This window comes from Cyphomyrmex costatus, unplaced genomic scaffold, assembly GCF_001594065.2.
Source record: "Cyphomyrmex costatus isolate MS0001 unplaced genomic scaffold, Ccosl1.0 scaffold153, whole genome shotgun sequence".
Taxonomy (NCBI): Eukaryota; Metazoa; Arthropoda; class Insecta; order Hymenoptera; family Formicidae; genus Cyphomyrmex; species Cyphomyrmex costatus.
The window spans coordinates 53,735-65,794 of record NW_017275533.1 but is presented as its reverse complement, the minus strand read 5'-3'; the positions used below and the strand labels follow the sequence as shown (position 1 = coordinate 65,794).

Genomic DNA, 12,060 nt, shown 5'->3' with positions numbered 1-12,060 from the left:
TTCGATACAATACTGTGTCAATTCATGATTAAGTTTTATCGACTCTATCTGAGCTTCGTATGAAAATTACGAAAAAATAATAGAATTTTTCCACGAAAAGAAAAATTTATATACAAAAACATTTTCAATCTATATATCATAATACATTAGTCAACATCCATAGTCCGTTTCTATTTCAAGATCATCTTAAGTTATATCTTAATGCTAATACGGCTCTGATGGATTTATTTATAACATTTTAAAAGACTACTTATGATGGTTTTAAATATGAGAACTGACTATGAATATCAGACATAGTTCACAAAAATATTAATAAATCTTAATGATAAATATACATACACGATAAAAATGACTAATATACACAATACGAAATATAAAAATTGTCGTCCTCGAAAAATTAATAAACGGGAAGTACCAAGACCTTTGCAATTTACTGCTTGAGTAAGATATACGTATCACTCTCACAGTTAAAAAAGTTTAAATAATATAGAAAAACTAAAATCCTCGAATATAAAGATGATCATGCAGCATAAATTCGCAAACCAATACATCGTAACATAAAGTCATTATCCTTAATTGTGCCCCTATAAGATCTGAGATATACATATATATCAGCCTTTTTTAATTCGTAACCTTCCTCTGAAATCTCCCTCAAAAACGAATATTCATCGGGATTATGTATATTATAATTATTGTACTCGCGATTAAAAAATAATATATTTAAATACTCGTGCATAGCATATAATTATCAATAAGTAAATGTAAAGCGGGGAGCACAGACTTTTGCATAACGCATAAACCATATACATAAAGAATTTGATTGGTCCATTGACTCATGCATAAGAAAATGGGCCAATGAAATTCCTTATGCACATGCTTTATGCGTTATGCAAAAGTCTGTGCTCCCCGCTTAAACATAAATGAAATATGGATTCCCCCAAACCATTATCATTATTATTAATAGATATTCTTAACATCTTAAACATCATCGAAAATAAAATATTTTGGCCTTATACAATTCTTAAAAGGTGATGCTGTATAATAATATGTCATATGTCTTGCAGCGTTTATCATGCTACAGTATTTGTACTATAACCGATCAATATCTGATGATTCTAGAGATGACTCTTTTCATATTGATCGTCCCGCATTGATCGGGCAGAAATTACAAATATTGTAGAGTGACATAGAGACATGACATTATGTTATTCCTGTTATCATTAACTTACATCTAGAGAGCTTATACGCTCTCGGTAGGGCTCTGAAATTCTGAGAGTGCATGTATAGGATTCTGCACTTTTTTCTGCGAACCTTTACGTACTTTCGCTCTAACTTCCTCGGGTCTCTCAGGACGCACTAACGGTTTCTTCTCCGGCGCTTTCATCTTCCATATGACGATAGGAGACTAATTAAAACATAATAAAATTTTATTATTATATTATATATTATTATTATATGTATGTATAAATCTATATTTTTGTAACTAATATTATAATCGTATCAAGTTCAAGGATCATACGAATTATTTTGTAACTGTTATATTTTAATATATGTGCAATATAATATTAAACTTATAATTATAACTATATAAACTTCTGAATCTCTAATATTTAATAATACTACAATAAGATTATTAAAGCTCTACAATATTTGTGCATGGATGATCTGTGTTAAACTGACATACTTACATACTGAAAATCCATGTATATCAGTGTGTACAGCAAAAAAATTTCATAAAAAATAGGATACGCAATTAATTTTAAAGTTTTGTGTGTGTGGATGGAAATGTGTAGCATTTTTATTATCAAAAATATTCTACCTTTTAATTTGATAAATCCCTACTATAAAAGGTATACAACGATAAACTTTAAAAGGATGATAAATTGCTACCTAGCTCCTATGAATGAATTAATAATATATCGAACTGCTGCAGAATTAATGAATATCGATGCAACTTACCGTTACCGTAGATTGTCGTGGATATTTCGTTGATGCGACGTAGGAAGCTTTAACGGTAAGCACGACGGCGTTCATTAAATTTTTGGCAGCCTGTATGAGGGAGGTTGCGCTGTCTAGGCCGGAAACTATCAGTTCACCACTGATATTCTGCACATCCGCCTTCACTTTACTTGTGATATTCATCTGGTGGCAATAGAGCGCTATGCGTTGCAAGTATGCAAGGAGATCCTTCTTCGTGGAACTCTCTGGGCACTGATCGGCAATCTGTCTAGTTAATTTATCTAATTTTGTGCCAGCTTCGGAGATCTTTTTTGCTGCGTTTATGACGTCCATGGTCGTCTTCAGGGGGCCTCGACCACGAGTAAAGTCAGTCATCTCCATCATGATCATGCACATATGCTTAGCGAGAACGATGATATCATTGCCAGCGTCGTCCCACTTTGCTACCTCTTTATCAAACTTGAGCTTCTCGCTTCTGAAGTACTCAACCTGCTGCAGAATCTTCTGCTTATCCTCTTCTGGCATTTTTCTCATCGCTTCGCGGGCAGTTGTGATGCCACTGATCTCTGGATACTCATCCACGCCGTGTTCTCCAGTTTGAGCACTAGACTTGCTGCGTGTTTCCAACGTGTAATGCTCGTCCAATTCCACATCTTCAGGATCCAGGTCTTCGTCCGCCTGAAAAATGATAGTGAGTTAGAACTCACAATTTACAAAATGTTGACAGACATAGTAAAAAGTTTTCTTACCCTATTCATGAGCACAGCTCGTCTGATCTCGCGAACTCCATCGTATACCAATCTGGATGCGTCAATAAAGTCATTTTCGTCTACTTCTTGTGCGGGATTACTGCGTAACGCATTTACAGCCTCTTCCACTCGTTGCTCGAAATTGGGCATCACTTGTTTCCTCAAAACCTTCACCGCTTCGAGAACTCGCTTAGTGTAGATACACGGCTCGTAGTTGTCCATCTCGGCTTGCACAACATTGCACACCCTGGCGGAACGGCCGAGTATTGCGCCCGCATGTCTATCCAGAGTATCGGCATCGCCGGGACGTACTTGTAACGCCAAAACGCACTTGTTGACATCATCCAGAATATGATTCTCAGAAACCGCCAGAAAATCATCGATCGTGGTGATGTCGTCTACGGCCTCTGTCAAGACGCGCATTTGATTCTCCCACGCTTGGCGGAACACCTTCATGTTGTCCTTCGCGACGTCCGAGTTTCGTGCAGCCCACACACGCGCTGCATTAATTACTTGCGGGCATAAGTTCTCGATTTGCGCAGCAGCATAGCGAACCATCTTTACGCCATCTTCGTTGTTAGACATACTGCATACTAAATTAGCCACCTGTTCAAAGTAAACAAACAATTAATCGTCTTATCACACAAGATATTCTAAAATATTTATGCATGACATATGTAAAATGTATATTCAGATGAACGTTTATTTATACAAGGACTATTTACCTCCACTAGCTTATTCGCGTGCTCCGTAAAAATGAGCGCGTATTCTTCCACTTCCTTGACCCAGCCTTTTTCCGCAGCTTCGTACAGGGCTTGTAACGGTGCGCTCGTTTCCAGAAAACTATCCGATACATGATCTACTACGGCTTTGCGCAACTGTCTGCGAAGATCGCGGGTTTTTCTGCACATGTGATCTATCGCCCTTACTAAGCCTTCAGATTGTTCCTTAACACCCATCTGTCAACATAGATTAGTCAGTTAATTTCGGATAAACTCAAACATATTTTCATATTTAAAATTTACAGTTATAAACAATTGCTTTATTCGATTATTGTTAGTTTGAATCTGATTATAAAAACAAATAAATGTATATATTATATAGGAGAAGGATACAACCAAAAACCGTCAGAATAATGTTATAAATGGGAATAAAATATTTTTAACAATTTTTAGCAACATGATTGTAGCAAGCAATATATTTACAAGTTATATATATGTATATATAAATATATATATTTATACACTACATGAATTGTGTGCATAATTATATATACAATTCTAATTTTCTACAGTTATGCTAATCTATAATTTCTTTTATTGCATTGTATATTGTGTTTAAATTTTTGTTATTTTATATAACTACACAATGTGAGATATTAGTTATTTAATATTCACATAATATACATGAGTGAAGAAAATTATAAAAATAATTAAAATGAGTCATAAGCACATAGCTAATTACAAGCTAACGATTAGTGCTGGTCATTAAATAATAATAAATATGCATTGGTAGTGTGTGAGAGATCTAAAATAATGTGTATATGCGCAACAAAACCCATAGAAATTGTAGAATTACTTCACATATTTACCCGTCTCCCACCCCGAGCGCGCTGTAACTGGCCATCACCAACGAAAACAAATCAATAGAATAAATATCGTTTTAAGAAAAAAAAATCACATGTCCTATATCTGTAAGTACCAGTATGCTGTCTAAAATTTTATATAATGTAGAATATATTATGAGAAGAAATTAATAACTAACAAATTCTTACAGTTTAAAAATAGAATGAATAATATATATACATTTATATATATAGAGTGTCCAATTTGAAAGAATCCACTTAAATCTCAGAAATACTGTGTTAAATCGAAAAATGTTTCAGACAAAAGTTTTGTGACTTCAAGGGGAACATAAGATGGTACCATTGGTTTGACTTTAAAAAATAGAGGGTCCATTTAAAAAAGTCAAAGTGCCCTGATCTTGACAACGCCATTCAAAATCAAACCAATGGTACCATCTTACGTCCTCCTCAACGTCACAAAACATTTAACAGTGTTTCTGAGATATTTGAGTGAATCCTTTAAAATGGACATCTAGTATATAAGTGTATATACATATTTTTTTACATAAATAACACATTAGCTTTCTAGTTTTAAATTATTCTATAATAATTAAAATAACCACTGTCTCACAGCAAAGATATGCAATAAATTATTTATAGTGTGATATATCACGATTAACGCTGTAATTAAACTGATTACGTACATAGTTTAATTTATTAATCTAGTAGGTATTCAAGAAATATATCTATTTCTTTCACACTTCTTTGATATAATACAAACGCTATTATATCAGCATATATTTTTTCGTGTAACCATAATTATCATAGTTCTCTACTTACGTTATTCATATATTCACTTAGAAGATCCTGAAGCGCCTGTCTGACTGCGTTACATTCAGCAACGATACGCTCTCTACGTTCGTCTCGAGTGCACGATGAATCAGCCATCAATGCAGCACCACTGATAATACTCTCCAATCTCTCTTCGAGACTCGGTCGCGTACGAACCTCGTTGTAGGCAAGCGGAGACATCACCATCCTCTCATCAAAATCATCCAATGCAGCAGCCAATTCGCCGGGGCCGTCGTAAGGATGTTGACTGTCGGGCGGCGTTTTCCCTTGAGCAACATCGTTTATTGTGTTCACAGCCTCGCATACTTGCTTCAATACGTAATCGCGATTTGCCTTGGCTGCTGCCAAGTCAGGATGCTGCACGTACACCTTCGACGCAGTGAGCAACATGGTGGAGTGCTTCTTCAAGACGGCTCGGGCGGCCGCCAAATCGTCTCTAAGCTGTGGATTCTTCAGCTCATGCTGACGCTTGGCCGCCTGGTGAATCAATTCGGCGGCGTTTCTTCCAAATTCTTTGATATTCTGAATTAGTTCTCCCTGTGAAGAAGCGTTCTTTAATTTCTTCAAATCATCCTCCACAACATACAGCGATTTCAAAAGGAGATGGACGTCCACCATGTCTGCTAAAATGAGCAAACGGGTCACCGCCGACAGCAAATTCCTCGCGGCGCGCACCATGTTGCCTCGTTTCAAAGACGAACATGGATCCTCAGAAAATTCTCTACATAAATAAATTTTCATGTTGCATTAATGAAGAATACAATATACTAACTATAATATGCAAATTGATTATGAATAAAAAAGAGATATGAATAAAATTATTGTACCTGGCAGCAATGCTCATTGCTGCTCCCGTCTTTCTCACTTCCTCTACAGCACTTAGCATTTCTGCTGTGATATCTGGATTTTCATAGGCAATTTTTTCGCCCTTTTCGATAAAATTGGCAGTCGCCTTTTCCACAGTTCCGACAAGCGCGCTTGCTCTCTTCGACTTTCCTTTCTTCTTCTTGCTGGGCCCTTTCGTATTCACCAACGTGGTAACTTGGAGTACAAGCGGTTCTAGCGTCTTTTCCACGGACATAGTCCGTATCTCCAAGTTCTTGGGATCCCATTTCAGGATTGACCCAAAGTGGTCGGACATATTTATTGCATTAATGTTTATTCTACAATTGCAAAAAGTAAAGGTTTTCAGTATGTAAAATCATAATACCAAGCTTATAGGTACAAAATAATTCGGAAATTAATGTGTAATACATGTGTGAAGTTTTTTACATTATTAATTTGTATTAGCAATACAATTTTTTTCTAACAAGCATTTTTATATACATAAAATTAAACAATTCGTTCATGCCTTCTTATAAAGTGTTTTCTTCTTGTTTTAATTCTTCCCTTCCCCCCTCTCTCTCTCTCTCTCTTAAACTCAAATCAATATAAAATTCTTTTCCAACAATTATTTAGAATTTTATAATTTAAAGTCACAGCGCTTATAAATTCCATTCAATTTTATTCTGTAGTAAAAATATAAATAAAAAATAATTTTAATATAATTGAATTTATACTAATTTTACAGAGTTAGCTACCATTTGAATAGACGAAGTACCAAATTTTTTGTATACAAATACTGCGTCTTTCATTAACTTCTCTCAAAATTTCCTTAATCTTTTTTTAACTAATTTTCATTTCAATTCAACTATTCATCTTTCTCTAGTCCAAAGAAAAAGATTAAGAGTAGATTGAATCGAGATTAAAGTTAATCTTACATGGAATTGAACAAGGTGTAAATTTATCGATTCTATGAATTTTTAAAGCAAGTGTCGAGAAACAAATTAATTAAAATATGCGGGTCAGGAATTATCCTGTGATACGTAAGTATCACGGATCATTCCTTTCCAACTTCGCGTTCTCGACCAGCGAGTGTGCGATAAAAACTCGTGTTGCTCCAGAACGAACACGTTTGCCGTCAAATTCGGCCCTGACGGATACTTAATTGTGGATCTTGCGTATCCGTCATGGTATCCGTGATAACGAAATTCCTCCGAAAGGAGCGTCACGTACCTTCGCATCCACGCTGGTAAGAGAGAACAGGTAGCAGAGATAAGGAAGGTATACTCACGAGTCCGGCATGGAGAAAACACCTAAGAGAACACTTGAGACGAAAAGCGAACCGCCGACAGCTTCAACTACTGTCAACAACGACGAGCAATCGGACCGACTCGCACGCTAACTACAAAGTAACGAAACAGGATTAAACGGGAGCGGCATTAAACGGGACGCCGAGACACGATACGGTGGATACGGTCCGACGAGTTACCGTAACACCCCTTTCGATGTACCTACCTGAATGTATCACTCCGTTGGCATTTGCCTATTGCCTCTCGCTTGCGTCTCGAGGTGTTTCTGACGTCATTATTTCCGCTGGGCTGCGCTGAGCTCGTGGGATCGGTTATAGAGCGCGCCCGGTCTACGCCCGAAATCTCATGCCGCGTTTTAATGCGGCAACCTAACGAGTTTCTCAACCGACAGAGAAAAAGAAAATTATTCGTGAAGATCGAAAGTGTCTCGAAAAGAGACAAGCAAAATAATTTTAGCAAATTACCAAGAGAATAGTTTAGTTTTAAATATAAAAATCGAATATGCTTTTTCTTTTCAAGTGAGGGAGATTTTCCTACTGACATTTCCATTGGCCGGATGGATTTTTAAGATCACTTTAAACGATTTCAGATGAACTAATGAATATAAAATATGATAAATATCGCTCGACTGCTATCTTAAACATAAGATCGAACTATATAATTAATTTACGCCTAAATGTTTTATGAAAAATTTGTGACAGGTGATTTTTTCGTGTAGGAACAAATCGCCGAACAAAAAGTGGACTAACCAATCAGAGCTCGTGTTCGTCAACGCCATTACACGTCACGTAAAAATATCTTGACGTTTTTCCTTTTTTAAAATTAACGCATTTTTATTGTTTAAATCATGTGTGAAAAGTATTTTATTTAGTATTAATGAAAAAATATGTAATATTTACGCGGAACATTCTTGGAAAATTCCCATCCCCACCCTACTTCATCGCATGCGCGATAATCGCCGTCGTGAAGCTGGTCTGCATCCATCGAGATTTCGATTGCTTCCGGTGGCTCTCGGTTCGTTTCGGCTGAGCTTTCGGTGACCGATGGTGGCCGAAACCGAGAGACTCCTCGATTGCTTCGGATCGCACGCCGATCAACGCCGATCTTGCCGTTGCTTGTCGCTCATCCTCGTTCACCGGTGTCAGTTTTTTTTATTCGGATCCCTCGCGAACGCGCCACGTACGCTCTGCAAAAGTACACCGTCCGCGTGACAAACAACAACAGTATAGATACCATGTCGCACGGCGGTAGGAACGAGTGTAGAATATACGTGGGCAATCTGCCGCCGGACATTCGTACGAAGGACATCCAAGATCTCTTCTACAAATTCGGTAAAGTTACTTTCGTTGACCTGAAAAACCGTCGAGGCCCGCCATTCGCTTTCGTTGAATTCGACGATCCAAGGTGAGTTAGCGTGAGAGATGGACGCCACGAATTCACGCTGCGTCACTCTGTGTATACCTCCGCGTGTGTGCTATTTACACGTACACACTTCCCGTTTTGATGTGCGTGACCTCGTGCGCCGTGCGCGACATCGAAGTGTCGCGACGTAGAGCTTATCCGGTTTATCGAATGAGGATGACGAAACGAATTTTCACCGAGAATTATTTGCTTCTCTTTTATGGAGCAACTGCTGTTGACAAATAACGAAACAACTTGTTTTTGCAAACGAATTGATAAAACTGTTTTTCAATACTCCATAAATTGCAAAATATTTAAATTGTTGACTAGAAACGGAGTTTTTAAAATGTAACGTTGTGTTTTATAATGGTCGTCTACATGAAAATAATATGGATTAGTAAATTCATGAACCGCATAAGAAATCAACCAATCACGATCGAATGTGGAGAGAATAATCGACTTTGTTTGATCAATTTCTTACATTTTATAGCTTACTACGCATTACTTGTAGACGGCCTATAAAATATCGCTTATCTGTAACACGACGAAATAACTCAAAAATAATTTTTAAGTTTGTAAAAAAGGAACATTAACATGAAGAAAAAATATAATTGATTTAAAAGACTACATTTTTATTTCTCTACAATTATTATATCAAAATTATATTTTAAAACTATATTTTAACATTAAAATAATATATATAATATAATATTTTAATTCTCAAGACATTTAAATTCATTTTCTAGAAAATTTCGATTTTTTAATTGTATCGTGGTTGTAACAAATAAACGATGTATACTTATTATTTTTAGATATAAAAATATATTCAATTTCAACATATGTATATATATATATTTTTCCTGTTATTTAAATCAGTTTTGATTTATTTGATATAAATATTTACAATTTTATTATACATTAAGTTACAATAATGTCAAAATGAATCGTAAATGATTGAAAACTGACTTTTAATAATCATTTTGGTATCATTTTGATGACTTATTCTGCTTGGGTTATTAAAGATTTATAAGTAGATACTTTATTTAAAAATTATACATAACAACTTTGTTTACTTTAGTATGTGTAATAAGTAACGATCGTTTTTCAGAGATGCGGAAGATGCAGTTCACGCGAGGGATGGTTACGATTACGATGGCTACAGACTGAGAGTCGAGTTTCCACGTGGTAGTGGTCCCAGCAATAATTTCCGTAATGCACGCGTAACTGCGGACAGTGGTAGGAGTGGTGGCCGCAGTGAGATGAGCAATTCTCGCGGTCGCGGTCCGCCTGCTCGACGATCGCAGTACAGAGTCCTGGTTAGTGGGTTGCCACCTTCAGGTAGCTGGCAAGATCTCAAGGACCACATGCGTGAGGCCGGTGATGTATGCTTCGCAGACGTTTACAAGGATGGTACCGGTGTTGTTGAGTTTTTGCGACATGACGACATGAAGTATGCTGTGAAGAAGTTAGATGATTCAAGATTTAGATCTCACGAGGTATGATTTTTTACTGTTATTCTAATTATAAAAGTATCTTTTCTAAAACCTATATCAGACTACAGGTTACTGGTTTCTGGTTATCCAGTTCTGTTTCAGTCAATCACGATACAGCAATTTCGAACTTATTACATCGTAATTGGTTGAAATATAGAACAGTCAACTAAGAGCCATAACCAGCAATCCTGATATCAGATACTGCTGATCCTAACTTTGAATAATAACTTCTGTGTAATAATTATAATTAAATCTTTCAAATATTTTTGAGCAATTGTATGTACAACTTTAATTTTGGTATATCTTTTTACATTTGATATGTTTTAATCGTTTGATTTAACATCTAGGGTGAAGTAGCGTACATTCGTGTGAAGGAAGATCACAGTTGTAGCGATAGAGGACGCAGCGAAGATAGGGAAAGGGGTCGTACACGTTCACGTAGCTACAGTCCACGGCGTCGTGGTTCTCCCACTTATTCACCGTTGCGACGTAATTACTCGCGATCAAGATCTCGTTCCAGATCTCGCTCTTACGACTAGTATGTACGTATGTGTTTCACATGGTAATGTAGTACAGGTTTATATTGATATTTGCTCTTTACCATGTTTCATTATTGATGATTTAAATTTCATTCGATAAAAATTTCCAAATCCAATTCAAACACCGATTTTGTAAAAAGATTAAACTATTTTCTTAATATTGCTTGAATTTAACAATTCATTGTGTCAAATACAATCAATTCAACAATTGGTTGTATTGTATATCTGATGTATAATTAGAGCACGGTTTATTTCGTACATACATACGTCACGATTATTCTTTAAGTTCCTTACTTTCAAAATAAGCTTATTCAACCCAGAAACAAGTGAACTACTTAGCGATTTCATTTTTAGTCATTCTAACAAAAATTTCATATTGAATTTTTTAAGATTAATATAATAACGGTTATTGCATTGAATTTTATTGAAAATGAAATCGTGCTCGAAATTACATGTAACTATTTATCATCCAAACTATTGAAACTAATCTTCTACACTTAAAGATACATTCCTTTAAATATTTGCCAACTTCTTTTGTCATCACTACTACTTACAAAATGTGTAACAATTTTGAAGTATTAATGAGCCTTTTGACAAACTCAGATTTAAACCTTTAACTCTTAGCTACCTTCTTATTTTGGCTTTTATTTTGATATACCATATACAACAAAACTGTTAATAGAGAGAGAGTGAATACTTTTACTAGACAATAACTTTGTACTTTTTGTTAATATATGTTTCTAACGATGGCGGTTATTTTATCATATGTTACACGAAATATATTAATGCTTAAGGGGATTCTAAAGCGACAGCCGAACTTGATCGAGGTCGATAATACAGTTTTGGTGATCCTGCTAAAAAATCTGTGTTAGACGGTGCTGCGCGTTCAACTTAAGAGAAAAAAAAAAGGACAGATTTATGTCTATCTCTCTTTCTCCTGTTACTTTTCTCTCTCAAGTTCCTACGCCATCTACCGCAATACATACTTGATACACAATTCTCGTGCTGTTTATCTATGCCAGCGAAATGATTACACGTGAAACAAATATTTTGGATTATCTTTTTTGTTAGACCTTAGATGACAATTTCGCAATCTTAGGATTATTTATGCACGTCATACGCTTTGCGCGAGGGTATCATTTGGTATGTATGACCTACAGAATTTCTACAATAAGTAAATTATAACATCAAGTGAGAGCTGTAAGAGCAAGTGAATTTTTAATATTTTTCTCTAATTTTTTAATTAAATTTAGCGTTACCCATTCATTTTGATGTGTATTTTTATCGTGTGAAAAAATTTCATGATCTATAAAGCCAATTCGGAGAAAATGGTTCACTGTAATTGTCGGTCATTCCCGTTGCTTTAGGATC

The 12,060-nt window shown here is 35.7% G+C and overlaps 2 protein-coding genes across 2 annotated transcripts; one reads left to right on the top strand and one right to left on the bottom strand.

The window, feature by feature from the left end:
* Positions 1 to 942: 942 nt before the first annotated feature.
* alpha-Cat (catenin alpha) lies at positions 943 to 7,534 on the bottom strand. Its single transcript, XM_018552050.1, has 8 exons — positions 7,462 to 7,534; positions 7,238 to 7,348; positions 5,952 to 6,287; positions 5,113 to 5,845; positions 3,434 to 3,667; positions 2,709 to 3,314; positions 1,960 to 2,637; positions 943 to 1,405 (listed from the first exon to the last, which is right to left on the bottom strand). The coding sequence occupies exons 2-8, from the start codon at positions 7,246 to 7,248 to the stop codon at positions 1,241 to 1,243; spliced, it is 2,763 nt and encodes a 920-aa protein (XP_018407552.1). The 5' UTR covers positions 7,249 to 7,348; positions 7,462 to 7,534; the 3' UTR covers positions 943 to 1,240.
* Positions 7,535 to 8,225: 691 nt separating this feature from the next.
* On the top strand, positions 8,226 to 10,811 carry SF2 (splicing factor 2). The gene is made up of 3 exons (XM_018552051.1): positions 8,226 to 8,660; positions 9,766 to 10,153; positions 10,498 to 10,811. The coding sequence occupies exons 1-3, from the start codon at positions 8,491 to 8,493 to the stop codon at positions 10,687 to 10,689; spliced, it is 750 nt and encodes a 249-aa protein (XP_018407553.1). The 5' UTR covers positions 8,226 to 8,490; the 3' UTR covers positions 10,690 to 10,811.
* The last annotated feature ends 1,249 nt before the right edge of the window (positions 10,812 to 12,060 follow it).